Consider the following 24,328-nt stretch of genomic DNA (forward strand, 5'->3'; position numbering starts at 1 on the left):
CTACCTTGTAACCACAATGGATTTCCAGCTCTTACTGTCAGCACCTTCAAGCTGTGGACCTCTGCTTTCTGCAAACTGCAATCTCTTACCAGTCTCTTCTAGTTGAACTGTCATCTTCTCATTTAATATCTCTAAATTATTCTTTGCTATCCGTAATTTCTCTGCAGCATCAGTTTCCTATCATTAAATGCTAATTAGTATTTTATGAGAAAACATAATACTGTTCTCATAGATTCAGTGTATTCAAAATTATCATTACAAATGGGAAAACAAAAATAACCTGGGGCTCTTAAATGCTGATTAAAATTTCAATAAATTCAACATTTCCCCTCCTTTAAAGCAGCAATATGGCCAATAATAATTAGAACAACAGATCATGAAAATGAGGTCAGAGAAATATATTTAGTTACTAATGATTACCTTAAATTTGACATTTTGTTCCTCTGTAATATTTTTAGAAAAATGGGATAGTTTATACCTTTACACATGTAAAAGATTCTTTGTTTTGACTTCCTAATGCTTATGAGACCTAGCTATAAGCATAAAGTATGTGTAAGTAACGTGGATTATTTCTTTTTGTTGTTGTTGTGTTTGTTTGTTTGTTTGAGATGGAGTCTCGCTCTGTTGCCCAGGCTGTAGTGTAGTGGTGCGATCTCGGCTCACTGCAACTTCTGCCTCCTGGGTTCCAGTGATTCTCCTGCCTCAGCCTCCTGAGTAGCTGGGATTACAGGCACGCCAACATGCCCAGCTAATTTCTGTATTTTTAGTAGAGACCAGGTTTCACTATATTGGTCAGGCTAGTCTCAAATTCCTGACCTTGTGATCTGCCCACCTCAGCCTCCCAAAGTGTAGATTATTTCTATTATTAAACATCCACATTCCAAGCACAGTATCATTTGGTCTCTTGATACATTCTGAGAATATTCTAACTAGTTTTAAAATATTAATTTTTAACTTCTTCACTAGACCTTCCATATAAATAACAATATCTATATATTTTGCTGAATAAACAAAATAAATCTTACTGTTTAACAAGGCAGTTTCATATACTCCTTACTATAAATTGGCCTAAGTCATGTGCACAAACATTAACTAAATTCCACAGAGCTCTGTGAGATAGATACACTTAATATTCCCAAGTTTACAGATGAAAATTTTACAGAGGAAACTGAGGAATAGAGAAGGGATAACAAGCTGGCCCTAGTTCCCATGACTAACAAATAATAGAGCTAGAAATTGAATCTAGGCTGAGTAATGTCTATATTATAGTGTCTCTAAACTTATTAACTTTTATTATCAATGTTTTTCATGGTGGAAATGTGATGACAGTAGGCATAGAAATACAATTCCTCAATCTCTTAATATCCACCTTGAATAGGCACTCTCATCAAGGATCTACTTTCAGTTTTTCCAAGAGGTATTAAGTAAAACAAAAATCAATAATTATAATCAGTCATAAAAGTCATACTTTTTTAAGTTCTTTACGAAGCCTTTCATTTTCAGCAATAATTTTTTCTGTGCCTTTGGTCTTGGATTCATAGTGCATGCTCAACTGATGCCCAAAATGAGCTTTAAGTTTTTCTAATTCAGCCTAATAAAAAACAAACAAAATAAAAACTGTACATTATCAAAACAAGGAAATAAAAGATAATCTCATAAACTCATAAATCTTACTTCAACATAGTTTTAGAAACTGTATTTGATATGATTACAATTACAGCCTTCATTTGAATGTCAGAACAGAAGTTCCCAATGTTGGCTACATATTAGAATAAATTGATGACTTAAAATAATAACAACAACAAACATACCTGTGTCAGGACCCACCCTAAAATAATTAAATCAATTTCAGGGATGGGAGCTTGGGTGTCTGTGTCTGTATTTTTAAAAAGAAACCCAGGTAATTAATCTATGTGTCAGAAAAGTATTGGTCTTGAAATAATAAGAAAGATCAGGTGGACCTACTCTATAACCCTTAGCCTTGCCTCTCATAAGTTTTTTTCTATATGTATAAAATCTGTACTGTATTCATTAAAGCCATTTTATATAGTAATGAGCATATTTGAAATTTTCCTAAATAGTAACAAATTAAAACAGTAAAATATTCCCCTAAAAATGATCACATTAAAAAATTACCTTCAATTTTTCATTTTCTTGCTCAATATTAGCCATTTTTTCACTAGTCAATATTCCTGATGCTTTTTTCAACTGTTCATTTTCTCTCTGGACTTTTTCAACTACTTTTTTCATTAAACCAATGGTTTTTTCCAGTTCTGGGATTGTCTTTCCACTTCTACCAGACTACAACAGAATATGTTAAATCTTTAATTTAATCAAATATTTTCGAGAGTATAATACAAAGTACCAACAATACAACAGGCTCATTATACTCAATATTAATAACTCCTAATATTTGAAGTCAAAACTGTGTTAATTCAATTCATCCTTAAAACACTTCTATGAGATAGGAATTATAATTTCCATTTTAAATACAAGAAAATCAAGACTAAGGAAATTTGACACTCCTAAAATCATGCAGCTAATAAGTAACATCGTAAATAGTCTAGCCTTAATGTCTTATCAAAATGATTAAGTCTAAATATTCTATTTAGCTAATGTTCTCTCCAGTATATCAGTTTTTCTTTATACAAAATAAAACCACACAAGAGAAATTGTGTCTTTAAAGAGCTCATGAGTAATTAAATTTTAATTGCAACATAATAGAGGCAAATTTCTCTAAGAAATGCTATTGCTTAGAGATTCAATTTCTGTTTAATATAAATAGAAGAGATATCTGAAATAAAAAACCTTGCATAAATATATCAACAGAGATGAGTCATCACTTAATAAGTTTAACTGCTTATCATTTAAAATAAAAATAATTTTTAGCAGTTTAGTCACACAGTATGCTTATTTTTTTTTTTTTGCATTTTAATCATCCACGACTAAGAATAATTCTGAAATATAAACTTTTACATCATTTCAGTATGTACTTTCATAAGTAACTTAGGTAGAAAAGGTCAAATTAACATATATTTTCATTGATTAAAAAAATGTTGCTGTCAGCAAGACACTGTTTTGAATTTTTTTTTTTTTTTTTTAAGATGGACTCTTGCTCTGTCGCACAGGCTGGAGTACAGTTGTGCGACCACAGCTCACTGTAACCTCTGCCTGCCAGGTTCAAGCAATTCTTCTGCCTCAACCTCCTAAGTAGCTGGGATTACAGGCATGAGCCACCACACCCAGCTAATTTTCGTATTTTTAGTAGAGATAGGGTTTCACCATGTTGGCCAGGCTGGTCTTGAACTCCTGACTTCCAGTGATCCGCCCACCTTGGCCTCCCAAATTGCTGGGATTACAGGAGTGAGCCACTGCCCCCGGCCTATTCTGAATATTTTTCTAATAACACATAATATTTTCACTGAATCCATCATATATTTAATATTACTACCAGAATGACTCTGCATTATGATTGCTTCCATTTATGACACACAGCAACATGAAATCAACAGGAGTTTAAGTCTTTGGCCTTGACCTCATAAGCAACATTTATTCATTATATAAGGTGAATACAAAATAACATAGGGAGAAAATTACAACACAAAAAAAGAGGGGGAGGAACAAAGTACTTATAAAACATTATACCAAGAAGGTGGGAAGATATCATAACAAATGGTTACAAAATGGCAGCACTAGACCAAGGACCAGTTAGTAGTTACCTCCATAAACAAAAGGATTTCTGGAAGTTAAATGTTTTCAAGGTGTGGAGGCATATTCAATAAAAAGAGAGATGATACAGATGATAAAATACATTAATTTGAGACACATAGAAATGCTTACTGTTTTATATTACAGATGCAGAATAAAAACTGAAACTACAGGGCACTTGTAAAGGCATATCAGTACTGTTATGACATATCTAAACTTTTCATTTGTGGCTTATCACTGCTGAAACCATAACAAATGTATGGTAAATTCTCACATACCCCTCTAACATGGCCAAGTTTCCGCTCAACTTCTGCTTTTTCTTTCTTAAGAAATTCACACATTTCCTTCAAATCTCTGACTTGATTCTGAAAGATAATAAGCAAACACCTAATAATTTAACATAGCTATAGTCATTGAAAAGAAAAGGCAAACAATTAATGTGAACCATCAATCTCTTCAACTGTATAGCCAAACCAAATAATTGGGTCTCTATACTAACGAGGAAGATTTTGAACCAAATTATTAAATTAATACAAGAATACTGTGTATATGAAATGTCGAGGTATTTCCCACATTACTGCCTGATGCAATAATACAAATTTAGAATTCTGATTTTAACTGTCCCATATATTGCACATGTAGATCCTTACCCAAATATACAGAGCAAAAGGCAAATGAACATCTAACAGTGGTTCTATCAATGTAAAAATCTGAATAAGAAGCAGTACCAAAAAAAAAAAAAGAAAAAAAAGTGTAAAATGTTGGCAGATTAGTGCCCTGAAATAAATAAATAAATAAATAAATAAATAAATAAATAAATAAAGTGTGAGAAGCAAGACACAGCTTAACTGTATCATTACCAGTAGAATTAACAGATTGCTAACATTCTGGATTAGAAAACAGAACTGAAGTAATTAGCTAGCCAAGAGAAAAAAGATTCCCATAAATAGGGTAAGACCTGGAAAAGCAAAGATTAAAAAATCATTATTAATGTCAGAATAAAGTAAAATTTCTAAAAGAAATTATTCTTATATTTTACATTGTGATAATTTTTAATGAAATATACCACGTATCTTCCCATCTTAGGACATCTGAACTTGCTATTTCTGTTGTCTGTAATTCTTTTTCTAGTATCTTTATGACCCACTTCTTTACTTCTCCTTAGCTCTCTGTTCATATATCATTTTAATAAGGAAGACCTCCCTTACTACCCTATTTTTTTTTGTTGGATCAATATTCTTTTTTTAAAAAAATTATTTATTTATTATTATTATTATACTTTAAGTTCTAGGGTACATGTGCATAACGTGCAGGTTTGTTACATATGTATACTTGTGCCATGTTGGTGTGCTGCACCCATCAACTCATCAGCATCCATCAACTCGTCATTTACATCAGGTATAACTCCCAATGCAATCCCTCTCCCCTCCCCCCTCCCCCCTCCCCATGATAGGCCCCGGTGTGTGATGTTCCCCTTTCCGATTTTAAATTACACCCCTTCCCTCTCCCCATACTCTTTACACCAATCATGCTTTATTTCTCTACTTAGCACTAACATCAGATGACATATTATTCAGTGACTTGTTTATTGTCAGTCTTCTTCACTAGAACGTAAGTTCTATGAGTGTAAGGAATTTTTTGACTGTTGTTTCCCAGCACCTGGAGGAGTGTTTCATACAAAGTAGGCTTTCAACAAATAAAGGTTAAAGAGCAAATATATAAAGTATACCACCACCATGATATTTTAGGAATATACATTTCTGACTTCTTAATAAGCTAATAAAAGTAAACATAACAACTAAGGAAGGAGTTTTAGGCATTAGATTTTCTAACTATAAAACAAAACATTAAATTTACCTTTAATCTTGGCAAATCTTTATTTGCTTGTTCAAGCTGAAATTTCAGTTCAATATTTTCAGACGACAACTTCAAGTTTTCCTTCTGAAGCTCCTGTTCTCTCTGACAATGATCATCTGACCCTATTCCTGAAATCTTCAGTGAAGTGAAATTAGGAATATTTTTAAAGTTTAATAAATTAAAGCCATAAAAGACATACTGGATAAGAAAATACTGTCAAAGGTAACTTTTTTTCCTCAAAGGAATATGAGAAAATCAGAGTGTTCTAGAGAAAGCCAAAAGTAAATAAGTTAGAATACAAAACTTGCAGAACAAAAGGTAATATGGTTTGTTTTAATTACAATGGAAGGAAAGTCAAGTATGACTTAATAATGTCCACACATATAATGCCTTCATGTATCATTTCATAATGGTTAAACTGATTTATGGTGGTTTCACTAGTCCAAAATAAAGCATGATTGTTATCTAACCGCTATGGGTTGAACTGTGTTCCCCTTACCCTCCATATTTATATATTAAAGTCATAATTTCCAGTACCTCAGAATGTGACTTTATTTGGAGACTGGGTCTTTATAGAGGTATTCAAGTTAAAATGAAATTTTAGGGTAAACCCTATTTGACTATGACTGGTATCCTTATGAAAAGGGAAAATTTGGGGATTTAGACACAGAGATATATATAGAAGGAGGATGATATGAAGAAACAGGGAAAAGATAGCCATTTACAATCCAAGGAGAGAGGCTTGGGAAAGATCTTTCCCTCGGATTGTTCAAAGGAAATCAACCCTGCTGATGTCTTAATTTTGGACTTCTAGGTTTCCAGAACCAAGACCATAAATTTCTACTGTTTAAGCCACCAAATCTGTAGTAGTCTGTTACAGCCACCTTAGCAAATGAATACACTAGGCTACAAAAGAACTGCCTAATTCTTTCCTCCTTTGGAAAGCTTTCCTTCATTCTTTGAGCTAAAGTAATGGTTCCATCCTTTGAAAACCATTAATATTATATCTGCATTTCTTCTGACCTGTATCTACACTGGGTTATTACTTATATTCACTGTTACTTCTCATGCTAAACTTTATTTTTTAAAACTGTGCTTAATTATATTTTTCTACGCATTTTTTCTATAAATTAGAATACCACCTACCTCACAGGACTGTTATAAGCATCATAGGAAAGAGTTTTTTAAAAGTATTCAGCACAACTTTTGTTTTTTTCTCCTTTCTTTATTGGCTTGATGGGCTGTAGAGTCAATTACTCCATCGACATTATGGGTCTTAAAATACATTATTATAAAATATCTGTTATACATGACTTTATAACATCTTTTAGATCCAGTGACTGCATGTGTCCATCTGATTTTTGTTTAAGGAGATGTGTGTGCATATGCACATATGAAGTAGCAAAAAAAAGGAGACAAACATTTTTGTTGATGTATGTAAATCACAGGAATACATTTCCACTTAGTAAGAAAGCTCAAGTATACATTCAAATGCTACCACTATTAGGTTAATACTAGGCAAATTCTACCACTTCACAAGGTTGTCAGTTTTTACATTTTATAAATGAAGGCATTAGACAGGATAACTTTTAAGGTTATTTCAGACATGGACATCTGTAATTTCCTGTCCCTGAGCTGTCTCCCAGACTTCCTCTCTTCTGTGGTACCTATTTGATCAGCAAATGATAAACACCTATGAATTTCACTGATTGGTAGATATAAAATATATTAAATATTACAGTAGAGGGCAATTCTAGTTGATGAAGATCTCACATGAGGATATTTTTAACACATTTCTCACTAAAATATGATGCAGTTACTATTAGTGATTATGGATCATTTTTCCCTTGTATTTTGAAATAAGAAAACTAGAGGTATTAGTTGATATTGTCCAAATCTGAAAAATAAATTCTAATGAAACTTTCTCTTGTAAACAGAATTACTGTATAATGACCTTCATGAGACTTCCAAACTCTTACAGAAGAATCTGGTTAAAAGCCATAAACTGCTTAAAATCAAATTCTTAGTGGCTAGGAGTTAGAAGTCTCAAATTCTTATTTATTAGCACATGAAAAAAAGTGTTATGAATTAAAACACCTTCAACCATTTTCTCTTAACATATAGATATTTAATTTTAGTTGAGGTTTTCATGACTTAGGTGACTGGAATATCTGAGGTAGACAGTATAAAGAAAAAAAAGATAAATTCTATGAACAAACTTTTCTTATTCTGTATCTCAATGTAAGCTAACCAAAAGTAGTATGTACATAAAAAGTTCATAAACTGTTGAGTTAGACTAACATTCTGCAAAGTGCTTTTTGTTTGTTTGTTTTTGTTTGAGACAGAGTCTTGTTCTGTTGCCCAGGCTGGGGTCAGTGGCACAATCTTAGCTCACTATAATCTCAAACTCCTGAGCTCAAGTGATCTGCCCACCTCTGCCTCCCGAGTAGCTAGGACTACAGGTGTGCACAATCACACCCAGCTAATTGTTTTTTTTTTGTTTGTTTGTTTTGGTAGAGATGTAGAGATGGTGTCTCTCAAGGCTGGTCTTTGACTCCTGGCCTCAAGTGCTCCTGCTGCCTTGGCCTCTCAAAGTGCGGGGATTGCAGGCATGAGCCACTTTGCCTAGCCTATGTGAAAAATATACTTAGGCACAGAGCCTAACACCATTTATCATTATCATTATTATTATTTTAGATACAGGGTCTCACTCTGTTGCCCAGGCTGGAGTGCAATAGGGCAATGTAACACTGAACTCCTGGGCTCAAATGATCCTCCCACCTCAGCCTCCTGAATAGCCAGGACTACAAATGTGTTCCATCACATCTGTCTAAATTTTTTGTAGAGACAGGGTCTGCCCAAGCTGATCTCAAACTCTTGACCTCAAGCAATTTTCCTGCCTCTGCCTCCCAAAGTGATTACAGGAGTAAGCCATAGCATCCTGCCTGAGCCTAACACAATATAGACAGCAACACATCTAAGTTTCCTTTTCGCATTATAACAAAAGTATCTGTTATAAAACCTGGCCAAAAAAAAAAAAAAAAAAAAGCCACTGAAGGAACTTGCTATATATCTTAGGATGTTGTACAACACTGTAACAAAATTTTACTGATATAATTCACTGCAGTGAAATTTTACTTCTAAATACAGCCTGATGAATTAGAAGTTTCTAAGACAAAACAATCACCTCTAAAGTGCTTTATTTTTGCTATTCATTTATCTAATATAACATTAAGTGAACACCAATTGTAAAAAAAAAAAAAAAGCACTAAATTAGAAAATGCATATTCACTAATTTTTGTAGGAACTAGTCAAAAGTTAGAGCTTAAGATAAAGTTTACTAATAGTTAATACTTTTTCTAAATCTTACACACTTTCCCATTTTCACTATATATGTATGTAAGCTACTTACTATAAGAAAATTCAGTTAACAAAGAAATAAAGGACGGAGATGTATCCAAACCAAGGATGCGTCCTTTCTTGGCTGGACGGACGCATCAGTTTCATCACCTGCCTGTGCATCACCCTCAGCACAACTGAGTCACAGCATCAGCAACTGTCACATAATCACAGTCCTCCATAGCAGATTCTAGAGGTCCATATAGTTGTTGTGACTCACATCTTCAGCGATGTGTCTCTTTCCTTTCTCACTCTTGCCTATCTTATTCTCTTCCTCATTTTTATGTTCCTGTTTATCATTTTGACAACATTCTTGATTAATTTTACCAACCTTAGGATCATGGTTCATTTTCAAAAAAGGAGTTAAAATCTGCCAAGTTACCATTTGTTGAGGTAAATTGACTTTATTTATTGTTCGGTCTTGACTCTGATTTATTTAATTCAATAGGATCTACAATATATTTTTCATCATTACTGTAATACCATAAAATACTTTTAGGTACCCAATTATGTAAGTCATCCTTGGCACCTAGTCTTTTCCCATTTTTAATTCTGAGTGTTGCCATGATCTTTTTTGGTTCTGAACAAAGTGGTTTTTTTTTGTGAAAAATATTATGCCTTTGTATTTATTAATAATGGTAACAAGGATAAAAAACATAGTTGTGTCACACACCTGATTCTGCTTAAGGTGGAAGAATGAAGACATATGAAAAGAAAAAAGAAACAAAAATAATACACTAAATATTAAAAAAAATCCAACAAACAATTCTACATTAATGAGTAATGAGTTTTTATAAGCTTAAAATATACCATAAATATTTCAATGAAAACAGTCTTAGAACATGTTTTCCTATTTTATTTAACTGTATACTGCTGCTACAGCAAAATACATAATAACTACACATTTAAAATTCCTAGAAATCATTTATGAGTTTTATGAAAAGCTTATGAATCTTAAGTTTACTGTTATTATGTTAAAAAGGATTAAATAAATTATTACACATCACTACCTGGTAAAAATAAAAGTTGAATTTACTGTATTACTATTAATGAGAAAGATATAATGCTTTTGGCCAGATTAAGAAAGAAGTTGATTTCACTTTTAGGCATTTAAACATGGAAAAAAGAAAAAAAAAAAATAAAAGATATACACTTACTGAAGGCCTAGAGTATGTATCCTTTGAAAGCTCTTTTTCCAAAGCATGAAGTTTTTCTTGGAGGTATCTGTTTTGTAAATGTAAATCTTCTACAACAGAATCTCGAGGAAGAGCTTGGTGGGCCCTACGAACAGTAATCAGAGATTCTTTACTGTTCACATTTCAACTTTTCTCTGTTGTACTATATAAAAATACAAGTATTCACATTTCAACTTTTCTCTTGTACTATATAAAAACACCAGACAGAAAAGTTCAGTGTGTTTATTAACGCTACATTTATTTTAAATACTTCAAACTTTCTAAACTTTACAACAAATAAATTAGGATATCGCAACTAGTATTATAAAATAATCCTCTACAGAGCATTCACTGAAGGGCTTCTTTAAATGATGAGTCAAAAAGTATATTTTGATTTACTGAAATACATTAACATTTTTAAAGAACATGCATCTATTTATATGGAATTACATAAGATAGTTAAAATAAAATACTTACTATTTTAAAACATTATATAATAATTGCATAATATCCATGGTCTTCTCAAGAATCTCAAGGATCTAAAAAGACTCTTAATGATTTCAGATAAAAATTTAACACTTCAAGTCTAAAAACATCCACCCGGCCTACAAGACCCTCCATGGTTTGGCACCTCCACATCTACCCAACCTTACTGTCCAGGAGTCTACCTTTACTTAGGTAAATACAAATCCACTCCTACCCATACATGAAATATTTACTCTTGCCTCTTGTCTCTGCTAGGGTTCTCCTCCTTGAAATGCCCCTCCTCTTTAATATCTAGATGATTCATAGAAGTTAGAAATTCAAACTAGAGTTCAGATAGAAGACAAATTCAATCTTTTCTATAAAGTATCCTCCAATTACTTCAGTCCACATGAACTCACACTATTAGAGGAAAAAAAAAGAACCTCTAAAAGTAAGAGCAGATTTCAAAATTAAAATGATTTGATCCTTTGTAAAACCTGCAAAGAAGAATAAAAGTGTTTTGTTTTGAACGTATGTTTAGACAAAGAAAAACACGGAGGGAAATATCTACTGCTGGAATAAGACAGTAACTATAAACAGATGTCAAGAGAAAGAAAAACTCCTCAATAATTTGTTTTTTCCCTATCAAGGAAACTTCTAAAATATTTTTAAGAAACAGTAACTTAGAAAGAAAAGGAAAGAATGTGGACTAGAAGCTCATGAGAGTGTTCCTTTAAATAAGTTCAACTTCATATGTTCACATCACATTCATAATGACACAATAGTAAATAGACATTAACAAGACTAATTAATGGTAATTTTTAAAGATAAATAGAAAAATGTGTATTTACAAAAGGTAAATATTGTCATATCCAAATGTTGCAGGTAGATACCAGCCCTTTACAAAGATCGGTAATATGATCACAGATCATTTGTAAATGCAAAGAAGAAGAAATAGCAAATTATGTAAAACCAACCTAAGTTTACCTTGTAAGAAATGAGTGAAACAGAAGATTAAATAATTTTAGCTGTTCTTAGGAGAAAATTAAAAAGTTTTCAGTGTTAACACGATTTTATTTTGCTTTTCACGACCATGACTACATCAGAAGATATAACTTTGCAAAACACACACACACACAAATCTTAAAGGATCTGCTAAGAAATGACATGGGGTGATGCAGGGCAGGGGCGCCTGGTTCCAGGTACAATGGAGTAAATACATTCAATCTTCTCTCTCCTAAATGCATGGGGTAACCATTTGAGGACTTTGCAAAGGAGTAGAAGGTAGATTACAATGGAATGCCAGAATTTAAAGCAGCAGCAAACAGGTGATGAATTTACCTTTTATTTTATTCTGTTACTGCCTGCCCTGAAGACAACATTATTTGAAACCTGAAGATGGGTGTCTGCACTGATGGAGAGAGCTCCAGGTAAACCTTCTAATGCTAGCTCAAGTAAAGAGAAAGGGAATGTTTTAACACTCAGAGGGAATATGAAAACACCTCATTTTTTTTCCTTCTATCTGTTCTTTTATGCCCCAACCCTTAAGCCATCCCATAGCAGTGGTAATAAACGCTCCAATGGGAACTCACAGAAGCTAGTATTTTTTGGAAGGAAAATCTCCAGTTGGTAGAGCTATGATACTAAGACGGTAAGGTGAAAGTAGTTTAGTAGTTTTTTTCTTCCTCTTTCTACCTTCTTCTTGCTTGTTTCGCTGCAGAAGTGCGCAACTTCTGAAATACACAGCATCCCTGGGTAACTAAAACCCCAAATGGAAATCCCTAGGGAAACAAAGTATCAGAGAGATGGCAAAGAGGGAGGAGCTCAAGGACATCCCCCTATAAAGTTATTTATGAACTTCTGGGCTCACTCTTGAGCTGCAAATGTATGGATTGATTCTAATCAGAATACCAAAGTTTCTAAGAACTGTACTAATGGTACATAGCTCACATAAAAGACCACCAATTGGGAGGTACACAGGCAGGACAGATCTGAAAATTACTGTAAAGGCTTTGAAAACTGGAACTACAGCCCACAGAAATGAGGCTGGAACTTGTGGCCTGAACCTAATTAGACCAATTGCATGCTAAAACAAAAGTATCTACATTTTCCCATAGAATTTAAACAAGAACCAGAGTCTCACAATATAATAGTCAAAAGATCAAAAATACAATCCAAAATTATGTGTCATATGAAGAACCAGGACTATCTCAATTCACACGGGAAAAGACAACATAACCCAAGCTTAAGACAATACACATTTATTATTTCAATTTCTAAGGGTCAGTTTTTCTTCATTTATAATGGGTAGCACATTTCCACACAATAGCTTACCTCATATACAATATATCATTTTCTAAGTCAAGATTTCTCTTTTTTAATTCTTCCAATTCTTTTTCTGACTCCAAAGCTCGTACTCCCAAAACTTGATCAACAGTCATGCCAGTTGTTTTTAGTTTCCTCTGCAAAGTAAGTTTCTCTTTATCAGCTCTGTGGAATTTAACACAGAATCATGAAATATACCATTCAGTGTTTGGCTTTTCAATTGCGTACTCATTACTAAACCCATATACAATAGTTGTATCATCCTGTATTTGTCATAAACTAATTTATAACAAGATCACAGGAAAATCCATCTACAACGGCTACAATATATTTAAAACACATTTTAAAGAAAATAAAAAGTAAATCATAGATAATAAATGATCACTTAAACTAGACCATTTCTCATATTATCAACTATGATAAAGCTATATAATTTCCAGGTCTCTAAAGGATTTTACACATAATTGGTTTTATAATGATATTTAAACTCACTTGGCAAAAAGATCCTTCAAAGTATTCAACTGCTTTGTTAAAGTAAAGACTTCCCCCTCTTTCTCTTTTAACTTGTTCCGAATTCCTTCTATTTTAGCTTGCCATTTTTTACCTTCTTCCCACCTAATTAATTCTTCTTTAGCATTCTGTAACAATAACAAAGGAGGTAGGAAAATTACCAGTATTATTTTAAATTTTCTTTAAGATTTATCAATTATAATTAACCTAGAAAAACTGTAAACTAATTTTCCTAGAGAATATGTAAATATGTTCTTTTTGATATACAGGTTGAGTATCCCTTACGAAATGCTTGGAATCAGTAGTGTTCTGAAATTTGGAATTTTTTTTTTTTTTTAATTTTTGGAATATTTGCATATACATAATGAGATATCTTAGGGATGGGTCCCAAGTCCAAACACAAAATTCACTTATGTTTCATATACACTTTCTACATATAGCTTGGAGGTAGTATCACACAACATTTGTAATAATTTTGTACGTGAAACAAAGTTTTGACTGCGTTTTGACTGTGACTCATCATATGAGGTCACGTAAGAATTTTCCACTTGTGGCATCATACTGGTGCTCAAAAAATTTTGTATCTTGGAGCATTTCAGAAGTTTGGATTAGAGATGTTCAACCTGTATAACTCCTAGAATCTTCAGGCATGCCAAGCTATTAGGAAAACTTCTCTTTAGGCTAACTGTGCTTTATTCTATCACAAGACAAACAAAATTCTGGGAGACAGTTCTGACTAATGCCAACACCCTTCAGGAGTCTTTAAATGAAGATTCTAATACAATCATGACTAGAGTAAGCTTCTAACAAGAATCCTACGTACAAATGACCAACCTCATCTGTTACCCCATGACAATTTCCTAGCATCAGAGCCCCTTCAAGTCTTCAATGCACATTACTTCAGTCATTTGACAGATACTTATTTAGTGCTAACCACGTGCCAAGTACTACTCTAGAGGCACTAGGAATAGAACAAATGAATAAAATCAGATAAAAAACTATATCTTCAGGAATCTTACTATCTAGTTTATGCTAGTTGGCTAGGTAGATTGGGGAGAAGGGAGCAAACTATACAGATAACAAAACAAGAAACAAATCTAAATCTATTTTGTAGTTAAGTTAGCTAGTTTTAAGTGCTAAAAAGAAGAAGAAGAAGAAAAAAAGAAACGGAAGGGAATTAGGGCATTTCAGGGGTAGGTGTCATGGTTTATTGTAACTATGATAAAGGAGCCAAAGAAAGCCTATCCAATGCAGAATAGTCTCATGCACTGAACAACTTTCAAATGTTTTACTGGATATTAATACAGTAAAAAATTCTGCTTACACTGGTCTGAGCTAAGAATTTATCTCCAACTAACACATTAACACTAAGTAATTTTTTAATGGTTTTATTATACACTAAGTAAGATTATAGACATTGTTTTGCTGAGAACTGCACCAACAATTTGTTTACCATTTTGGAAATCAAATTGCAAATGGCAATACCATCATGACCCATGAGTTGCCAACAGAACATATTTGTGTCAGTCTGCATTTGTAGCTTTGAATTCACGTTAATGAAGATGCAAGCACATGACTAGTTCATTATATTTTCCAACGGAGTCATGCCAAAGCTTTTACATGTTGAAATATGAATATTCCTTTTATGTTCCCCCTATATATTACATTTAGGACATTCATAATGACATTTTTGAAATTATGTAAGTAGGTAGAGTTTATGTTAACTGAATTTCAATTATAATAATAAAGGGGAAATTATGAAACACTGTATTTTTTATTAAAGGGAATGTTGAATCTGAAAGGGTTGAGAACCATGGTTTAAAGTCAAATTCCTGGTGCGACGGCTTATGCTTGTAATCCCAGCACTTTGGGAGGCTGAGGCAGGAAGATCGTTTGAGCGCAGAGTTCAAAGACCAGCCAGGGCAACATAGTAAGACACCATCTCAAAAAATTAAAAAAATATATGAAATAAAGCCAAATTCTCACTAAGATTAGTTGTTCCATCAAAACGACCTTCTCAAATACTGGAGAACTATATTCTCCAATTCTCTTCTCTAATACTAATCAATTTTTTACCTTATTTAATTCAGCTAATAAGTGCCCTTTAAAAAATGTAAAAACCTCAGGTTGGGTGTGGTGGTTCATGCCTGTAATCCAGCACTTTGGGGGGCCAAGGCGGGCAGATCACCTGAGGTCAGGAGTTTGAGACTATCCTGGCCAACATAGTGAAATCCCATCTTTACTAAAAATTCAAAAATTAGCCAGTTGTGGTGACAGGCACCTGTAATTCCAGCTACTTGGGAGGTTGACGCAGAAGAAGCGGTTGAGCCCGGGAGGCAGAGGTTGCAGAGAGCTGAGATTGCGCCATTGCACTCCAGCCTGGGTGACAAGAGTAAAACTCCGTCTCAAAAAACAAAAGAAAAAAAGTAAAAACTTCACTAAGTGGTTGATAGTTATTAATTTCATTTTTTCTTAAATATGTACAAGAATTTTCCTGTACTCCCAGAAATGTAAATACTAGTGGGGGACATAAGGTACGTAATTAAATAATCCTGCAGCATACAGTACTTTGTTGGGTTTGGACAATTCCATCCCACCTGGCATTACCTGCTAAATTAAGATTAAGGGAACCAAGACTGAAAAAATAATTGAAAAATAATAAGAAAAACAACGAAGGTGAATGGTACCATGGGTATTGTGGTGTTATTACATATAGGCTTTTGTCCATGGTTCCTGGCTTGTAACTCTCATAGCCCTTGTCATTGTCTTTAGTTATAATATTGAGTGTGTTAGACCTCTGGAGCAGACCTCAGAAAAGAGTCTCTCTGACCTTCTCCTGTCCTCCTTTCACCTGCCCTAAGGCAGGACTGTAAACTTTCCCTGTCTTTCTGACTGTGGGTCTTAAAACCTAATACGAGGAGGTCCTGCCCCATACCCTAGGAGAAGAAATACTGATGTCAGGAAATTTCCCTAAAAATCCAAAAGGACTGGGTTCAAAGAGGTTCTGGAGAAGTGAACATGTAGAGGTTTCTAGAGGAAGGTGGCACCCCAGAAGGGCATGGAAGTTCCACACCCCTTCCCCCATATTTCTTCTCACACATCTCTTAATCTGACTCCTTTTTAATAACCGTTATTATAAACTGGTAAACGTAAGTAAATGTTTCCCTGAGTTCTGAGAGTGACTCCAGGAAATTAATCAAACCCAAAGCTGGAGGCTGGGGTTGTGGGGACTCCAGAAGTCTTGGAGGCCAGGACTTGTGACTTGATCTGCAGCAAGATCTCTATGGGATCTGACACTATCTCCAGGTAGATGGTGAATTGAATTGGATGACACCCAGTTGGCGTGTGCTGCAAAACCAACTGCTTGCTTGCTGATGTGGAGAAATCTCCACATATTCTGGGGGTCACAGAAGTTTTTTGCATTGATTGCTGTTATGGTTTGAGGGCAAGATAAACATATGGTTTGAGAACTTTTTCCAAGATAGGTATGTTCTAGACTGAATGACAAGAAGGAAGAAGGCGGGATGATAGGAGAGTAGTTCTCTTTTCATATTTTCTGTACCAAAAGCTTCATATGCATAGATTTCAGAGTAATATTATTATAACATTTTAAAATTTATATTCATTCAACAAATACTGAGCATCTACTATGTGCCAGGGATTGTTCTAGGTGCTGGGAATACAGTAATAAATAAAATAGGCAAAGTTCCTGCCATCAAAGCTTATGGTCTAATAAAAAAAAAGAAAAAGATGAACATACAGAAAAGTACATGTCTAGTATGTTAAGACAGTAATAAATGCTAAGAAGAATGAAATGCAAGGCACAGGTGTGGGTTTTGTTATATAGGTAGACTACAAATGCTGTTTACAGAGAAAAAGGTACTAAAATTTCCAAACAATATGAAAGCATTTCTTGAGTATAAATTAGAAATGCCCAAGCACTATAGAACCCAAAAAAATATTCTCACTAGATTCTTGAATACCAATTTTAATATTGGGCATAGACCCCTGTGTTTTCTTTCTAGTTAGTAGTAAAATCTTACACTGCTATGGACGTGATGGCTTACAAAAGACTTCTGCATATCTTATCATTTTATGTAAAATAATCCTAAGAAACTGGCAATACAGATAGTATTATTTCCACTTTAAGGAAGAAAAAAACTGAATAAATAAACTGAATAAACTGAAGCATAGAAGAGTCCAGGCAAAGCCACAAGGCTCTTAAAGCATTCTGATAGGAATCAGGTTAGAAACTGGTATAGAAACATACCAGTTAGGAACAAACATACCACTTTCTAACCTATCCCCATTTAAGGATAAGATTAGGCCTATCCCAATTAGGGAGTTAGCAAAGATGGAAATCCAAAAGAGTAAGGACACTTTGATGTTACAGTTTTCACCAGCAAAGCTTCTGACAGCAAGCGTGTTGTGACTCCATGCAAATAGTGTCATCAGAATTACACTGACATCAATGAATTTTCATAGAAAATAATTTTTGGAGCATACTCTTTTAAGAAATTTGAATTCCATTACCTATTTTCTATTCAATGCCTTTAAAGACAGAATTTTCTTTTCCATTTTCATGTTATTGAAATTATTTTGTAGATATTAAATATTTTCTGGGTAAATTTTATAATAAAAATTTTTCCTAACCATAGCTCCTCCATACTGATTTTCTTCAAGGGTAAATATTACTGCTAACACCAACATTTCCCAGTTCACTTTCGATATTTTGAATGTTACCAACAAGTTATCTCCAATTTATTGTCCATAACAAATTTAATTACATACATTTTAGCCAATTTTAGTTTTTTGGGGGGTTGATTATTTCAATTAGTAATCTTTATTACAAAATAGTTTACTATGAACTATAAAATTTTAAGCAATTTCTCCCATAGTATTAATCTATGAGCAGATTGGTTACTGATTATTACCGCAAATACTGAATATATTCCAAATCACTTTGCTTTCTGAAAAAGCAGCCTAGTCTCCTGAAGGATAAAAAGAACCTATCTGGGTCAAAGTGTGGGTCTTAAAATGCCTATCTTTCTGTCCCAAAAGTCAAAAGCACCAACTTGTGTAAATGATTACTTTGGAGAGAAATGATACACAGTTGAATATGTAAGGTGTGAAGGAACTTTAGAGGTACTCTAATGTCAGAAAGATGAATGGAATTGATGTAGTAATTTCCAAGTAAGAGTTACATTACAGGTATCTCCTCAAGTAGACTGTAAATTCCTACAGAATGGAAACTTTCTTTAGACTTTTCTATGCTATCCAATACTACTTATAGTCCTCAAAATTAATACAGAATTAATACAGCTAGGTTCTCAAATTAAGGTAGTATATTAACTGTTAATCAACTATGTATTTAACTTACTCTGTCACTACCTTAAGCATATTAGTCAGCATGTTTGTTCACATACCTTTTCTTTCATAGGTTTTAGGTCTACTTCGTCCACCTTTCCTTCTAACTGGCTCTCTAGTTTTTTAATTTTCCTTTGGAGTTCTTCAATTAGACTTTGTTTATTATCTGTCAGGGGTTTGCCCTAAAAAGTAAAATGGATCTTTATATTTTTATAAATAAATATAAAACAAAATAGACAGTAAATATTTCAATTATATAATGGAAACTTTCTGAAGCTATCACTGACCATACTTTCTAAATGACACTTTTAATATATAAGATAATCCAGTAGCTGCTTCTGCATTTTAATAAAATATGCTAATATGCTACTCTAGAACTATAAACATAATAGAAGTCACTGAAGAAATTAATTACATTAATCAAAATGATTTGAAAGTCAGTTTTAACAAATATCAAGGATAAAATTATAAAGTAGAAATAAACTACTGCCTCTATACTGTAAATCAGATGTTATCAGAGTTAAATATAAAATTACCTGTAACCCACTGGTTAGTCTTTTAATTTGCCTTTTCAGTTCATCATTCTCTTGATCAATTTCATCTTTCTCTCTAAGTATTTTATTATAGGCTTTTTGTTTTTTTTGCAGTTCATTATTTAAGTCATTCAAATTATCAGTTAGTGAGTTTTCTCTGTTTTTACTTGTTTTAAGTGCTTCTTTCAATTTTAAAAGATTTTCATTTAAATCTTCAACTTGTGTCTAATAAGAGAAAAAGAAAGGTATTATTCATGAGTCTTCATCGACTATCAATGATAAAAGGAACATAAAACAGAAAATATACCATTATAAAAAATTTCAGTCTGAATTTTTAAGTACACAAGCGAAAGAAAACAAACTACATATATTTTTCCATATTCATGTCAAGTCTACCTTGAAAAAAGTCGACCTTGAGAAAAAATAAAATAAAACTAGTATAAAGCAATTCATCTTCAACAAACACCCACAAATAAAATTTTATCAAATACGCACATTTCATTTTGGCTGAATTAATTAAATAAGTATATAACAGTATATATGGCAATGTTTTAAACACTATGAAGCATAAGAGTAGTATAGAACAAATCTCTGACTTGAAGTAATTTCTAACCTACTTTATAAAGATAAGACATAAAAGGGTAACTCACAATACTAGACAATATATATGACATTAGAAAGGAGTTCCTAGCTGTCCTATGGTGAGAATGACGGGGACACACTGTATGTTTCCATCTATAAGATATTCTGGAAAAGGTGAAACTACGGAGACAGTAAAAAGATCACTGCTTGCCAGGGGTTTGGTGAGGTGCAGAGGGAGGAATGAAGAAGAGAAGCACAGAAGATTTTTAGGGCAGTGAAAATACCCTGTATAATACTATAATGATGGATACATATCATTATACATTTGTCTAAACACACAGAGTGTAAAACACCAAGAGCTAAAACAGAGGTAAACTTGGACTTTGGGTGATTATGATGTATCAGTATAAGTTCATCAATTGTAACAAATGTACCAATCTCCCGGCAGGAGATATATGGGAATCTCTGTACCTTCCTCTCAATTTTGCTGTGAACCTAAAATTGCTCTAAAAAAATTAAGTCTTAATAAAAATCCTAAGTAAAATATTTCTTAAATTTAATTTCATTAGAAAGAGTAGTTCATGATGGCCTATCCTTTCCTAATCCCCAAGATGATAATCAGTAAATGAATATCATAAAGAGACTTAATGTTGAAAAATGCATGTGTGTGTCTATGTCTATCCACCAACAGTGCATTAAAATTCCCTATTCATTAGCAAAATTACTATATATCATAGTGAATTATCTTCCAATAGGAATTATCAAAAATTTTGTCACATTAACACATGTTGATGTTCACCTTTAGCTCTCTAGTATGTCGATCAACGATTTGTTGAACATTGAGATGGGCCTCTTTTTGAGAAGTTGCAGAAATAATACGTTCTTCAGCAGCTGCTGTCATTTCTTCCCGGAGTTCTAAAAGTGCTCGACTAAGTGCCTAAAAATTACAAAATAAAAAATGTAATTTTTAAAGGAAAACTGACATTTTATATGAACAATACATGATACAAAAAATAAACAAGCTTTATTACTTCCTACTATTTTCCTAAAATACTATGAGTTTAATGGAACATATTTCACAAATTAACAACTCAACTTTTTCAAATAAATCTTTTGTAATTACACTCAATTCTTTCCACATTGAATGTGAAAGTTCAAAATTGTAATTATGATTTTGAGAACTCAGCATTAAATCAAGCTATTACAAAAATCGGATATGTTTGGTTTTCAAATATCCAAGTTTAGATATTTTTATTACTCACTTAGTACATCCTTCCATATGAAATTAATTGAATTTAGGTAGACAACAAAAGGACTAGGAAAGACTTAAAGTTTACCCATAAATTTCATGAGCTAGCACAGAAAAATACCAGCACCTTCTAAAACAATTTAAATAGATCAAATCTAAGATAAACTGAAAACCTAATAAATCAGAATACACCGACCAACTCCTTCCCACAAAACCATCTCTATGACCCCCTTTTTCATCCTTCCTTTTTGTCATTATAATACTTCCCTCAATCCCTCAAATTGTTCGAAATTGTTCATTTGTTAAAAATAGCCTCAGTAGCAAAAAATCCCAGTAGAAAAAAAGAAAATACAATGTAATGTATATTATATGTATATTTTTGTAATATACATTAAGATTTTTCCTCATTTCATACAGATAATTCAAAAATCAGATTGACAGCATAAAAAGATAAATTGGACTATATTTGCCCCCAAAAACAGCATTTAATAAGGCCATTTAACAGAATTGTCTAAAAGACCCTGTTTAACAACACAAGATAAAGCTCATACTTTTTATTACAACACAGAGATTTATACTACCATCTTTTATAAATTTACAAATCTTCTCTAAAAGCAATCTACCACACATTTTTCCTAAATGTTGATAATTTTCTGTTGTTACTTACTTTCTGTTGTTTCTCTTTCAAGGCTAATTGGCTTTTTAGTCGTTCTACTAGATTTCTCATTGTAGTTGTTGGAGCTCTTGAATTTGCTTCTTTTTGAGCCTGAAGTTCAGATTTTAAACACTGTGATTCCTTTTGTGACTGGTCCAGAAGATACCTTAAATCTTCTACTTCTGCTTTTACTTTTTTCACTTCATCTTCATGGTTTTCTTGGAGCCTGATGTAAATAAACATATGTGTGTGTGTGTCTGTGTTTTTTTTTTTTTTAATTTTTTTGAGACCCAGTCTCACTCTGTTGCCCAGGCTGGAGTGCACATGCGCAATCTCGGCTCACTGCAACCAACACCTCCCAGATTCAAGTGATATTTTTGCCTCAGCCTCCTGAGTAGCTGGGACTACAGGTGTGTACCATCAGGCCCCCAAAATTTTTGTATTTTTAGCAGAGATGGGGTTTCACCATGTTGGCCAGGCCAGTTTGAACGCATGACCTCAGGTGATAAGCCCGCCTCGGCTGATAAGCCCAAACTGCTAGGATTAGAGGCATGAGCCACCACACCTGGCCAAACACATGTAATTAATAGAGTGGTTGCTGCAATTAATACCTTGATTAATACAAATTTCACACAGGGCAAATGTTCAGTCCTAACTATCCTTACAATCTAAATCTTGATGCAGGCAGCCAAATCCAAAGAAGAATAATTCTTTATTTCACTTAACTACTCTTTAACTTAACAACACGTTTTTCTTCTAGTTTCTAATATTTTTGGCAACAATCTTATCAAATTATTTTGTGACTCTAATCAAATAATATAGAGAATGAACAAAAGGGCATTTTAGATACTATGGCTCTTGTAAAATTTGACTGCTTCCTCTATATGATAGTTTCCTAACCACACTACTAGTAACATTTTTGAGTGAATGATTCTTTGTTGTTGGTGGGGTTGCCTTGTGTATGATAGGATGATTAGTAGCATCTTTTGATTCTACCCACTAGATATCAGTAGCACCCCCTAGCCATGACAATCAAAAATGTCTACAGACATCGTCAAATGTCCCCAAGAGGTACAACTGTGAAAAACTGATCCTCTATATTTGAGAAATACTGCCCTATACTGACATATTGAAAAGACTAATATAAATTTTCACAGAAATCACATGTATTATTTATTTGTTTATGGTACAAATTCACTAGCATTGTATCTGTAACTATATATATATATGGAAGTGGATAGTATTAAAAGATTTAGTTAATTCAATTAATCTTATTGCTCATTCAGCATTAAGTCTGTTAAACTGAATTAATATATTGTTGTGCATATGGACACTGCATCCGTACTGAGGTTCTGACCAGTAAGAGGGAGATAGCATTAACACATGAACAAATGTTATTCTTTGAGGCTTCTTGCTTTTGGCAAAACTTAAGTCTAACTTTAAAGAGTCATCATCAAATTGTGAAAATATCAAGTTTTACTTAAGTAATCACACGGATCCATAATTTCCTAATATACATCAAAATAGGCACACAAAGAACACAAGTACAATTTTGGGCTACAATGACATGATAAGGTACACAACAATAACTTCAAGTATTTCATGTGGAAAAAAAAATTATATAAGGTATTTCAAAAGATTATGATTTTCTACACCCACAAATTGGATGCAAAAGCACAAGTCATTTTATACTCCAAAACATGACAGAAATTTACTAGACCAAAAATAACATCTCATGTACAAAATTTAATAGAGCGAGGAAAAGAGACTGAAAATACACATATGCTGCTGCCAATTTTCCTTCTTTTAGAAAGTAATTTCTTAACAGTGGCAGCTCCCTAGCAAAGCAAAAATAGTGTTAATCCTGTCATAGGCATTTGAATAAGTGTGTAAAGAATCAAAGGCTCTAATAGGGGCTTGAGAGCTGAAATGGAATTATAAGTCAAGTAGTTCAACTTTCTCATGTTTTCTCAGGTAATAAAATTTAGGCCCATACAGATAATACTACAATGTTTAGAAACTACGTAACTATAAACCTATTTTGAGCTTAAAATCTATGTTCTGATAAATTGGTTGAACAATGTTAGAATCTCTATTATATGCCAGACACTCTTATAAGTGTGCAAACAGAAGTTTTTTATCTGTATGTTATTTGACAGTTTTCAAATTACTTTCATACATGGTATAATTTGACCTTCATATAACCACCCTGAAAGGGCCAGGGTAAGTACTGCTATTTCCATTTTAAAGATGATGAGGCCGAGTGCAGTGGCTCAGGCCTGTAATCCCAGCACTTTGGGAGGCCGAAGTGGGCGGATCACTTGAACTCACTAGTTCGAGACCAGCCTGGGCAACATCGAGAAACCCTGTCTCCACAAAAATACAAAAAACTACCCAGGTGTGGTGGCACCTGCCTGTAGTGCCAGCTACTCTGGAGGCTGAGGTGGGAAGATAGCTTGAGCCCAGAAGGTCAAGGTTGCAGTGAGCCGAGATTATGCCACTA

At 33.3% G+C, this 24,328-nt stretch overlaps 1 protein-coding gene across 8 annotated transcripts in view; it reads right to left on the reverse strand.

The window, feature by feature from the left end:
* CEP290 (centrosomal protein 290) overlaps window positions 1-24,328 on the reverse strand; it is a 94,639-nt gene that overhangs the window by 9,797 nt on the left and 60,514 nt on the right. For 7 of the 8 annotated variants that reach the window (XR_002515752.2, XM_021922738.2, XM_021922737.2 and 4 more), the window contains 12 exons: window positions 21,838-22,051; window positions 20,721-20,858; window positions 19,343-19,564; window positions 18,866-18,988; window positions 13,422-13,567; window positions 12,939-13,094; window positions 10,122-10,245; window positions 5,566-5,700; window positions 3,987-4,073; window positions 2,137-2,301; window positions 1,469-1,591; window positions 5-177 (listed from right to left, as the gene is read on the reverse strand). Coding sequence is in view for 7 of the 8 variants with exons in the window: in XM_021922738.2 (XP_021778430.2) it covers window positions 5-177; window positions 1,469-1,591; window positions 2,137-2,301; window positions 3,987-4,073; window positions 5,566-5,700; window positions 10,122-10,245; window positions 12,939-13,094; window positions 13,422-13,567; window positions 18,866-18,988; window positions 19,343-19,564; window positions 20,721-20,858; window positions 21,838-22,051 (1,806 nt within the window). In the remaining variant the exon portion in view is untranslated. Of the gene's footprint in view, window positions 1-4; window positions 178-1,468; window positions 1,592-2,136; window positions 2,302-3,986; window positions 4,074-5,565; window positions 9,644-10,121; window positions 10,246-12,938; window positions 13,095-13,421; window positions 13,568-18,865; window positions 18,989-19,342; window positions 19,565-20,720; window positions 20,859-21,837; window positions 22,052-24,328 lie in introns of those variants that run through there. The other variant, XM_021922739.2, reaches the window with a different exon arrangement.

This window comes from Papio anubis, chromosome 9 (assembly GCF_008728515.1).
Source record: "Papio anubis isolate 15944 chromosome 9, Panubis1.0, whole genome shotgun sequence".
Taxonomy (NCBI): Eukaryota; Metazoa; Chordata; class Mammalia; order Primates; family Cercopithecidae; genus Papio; species Papio anubis.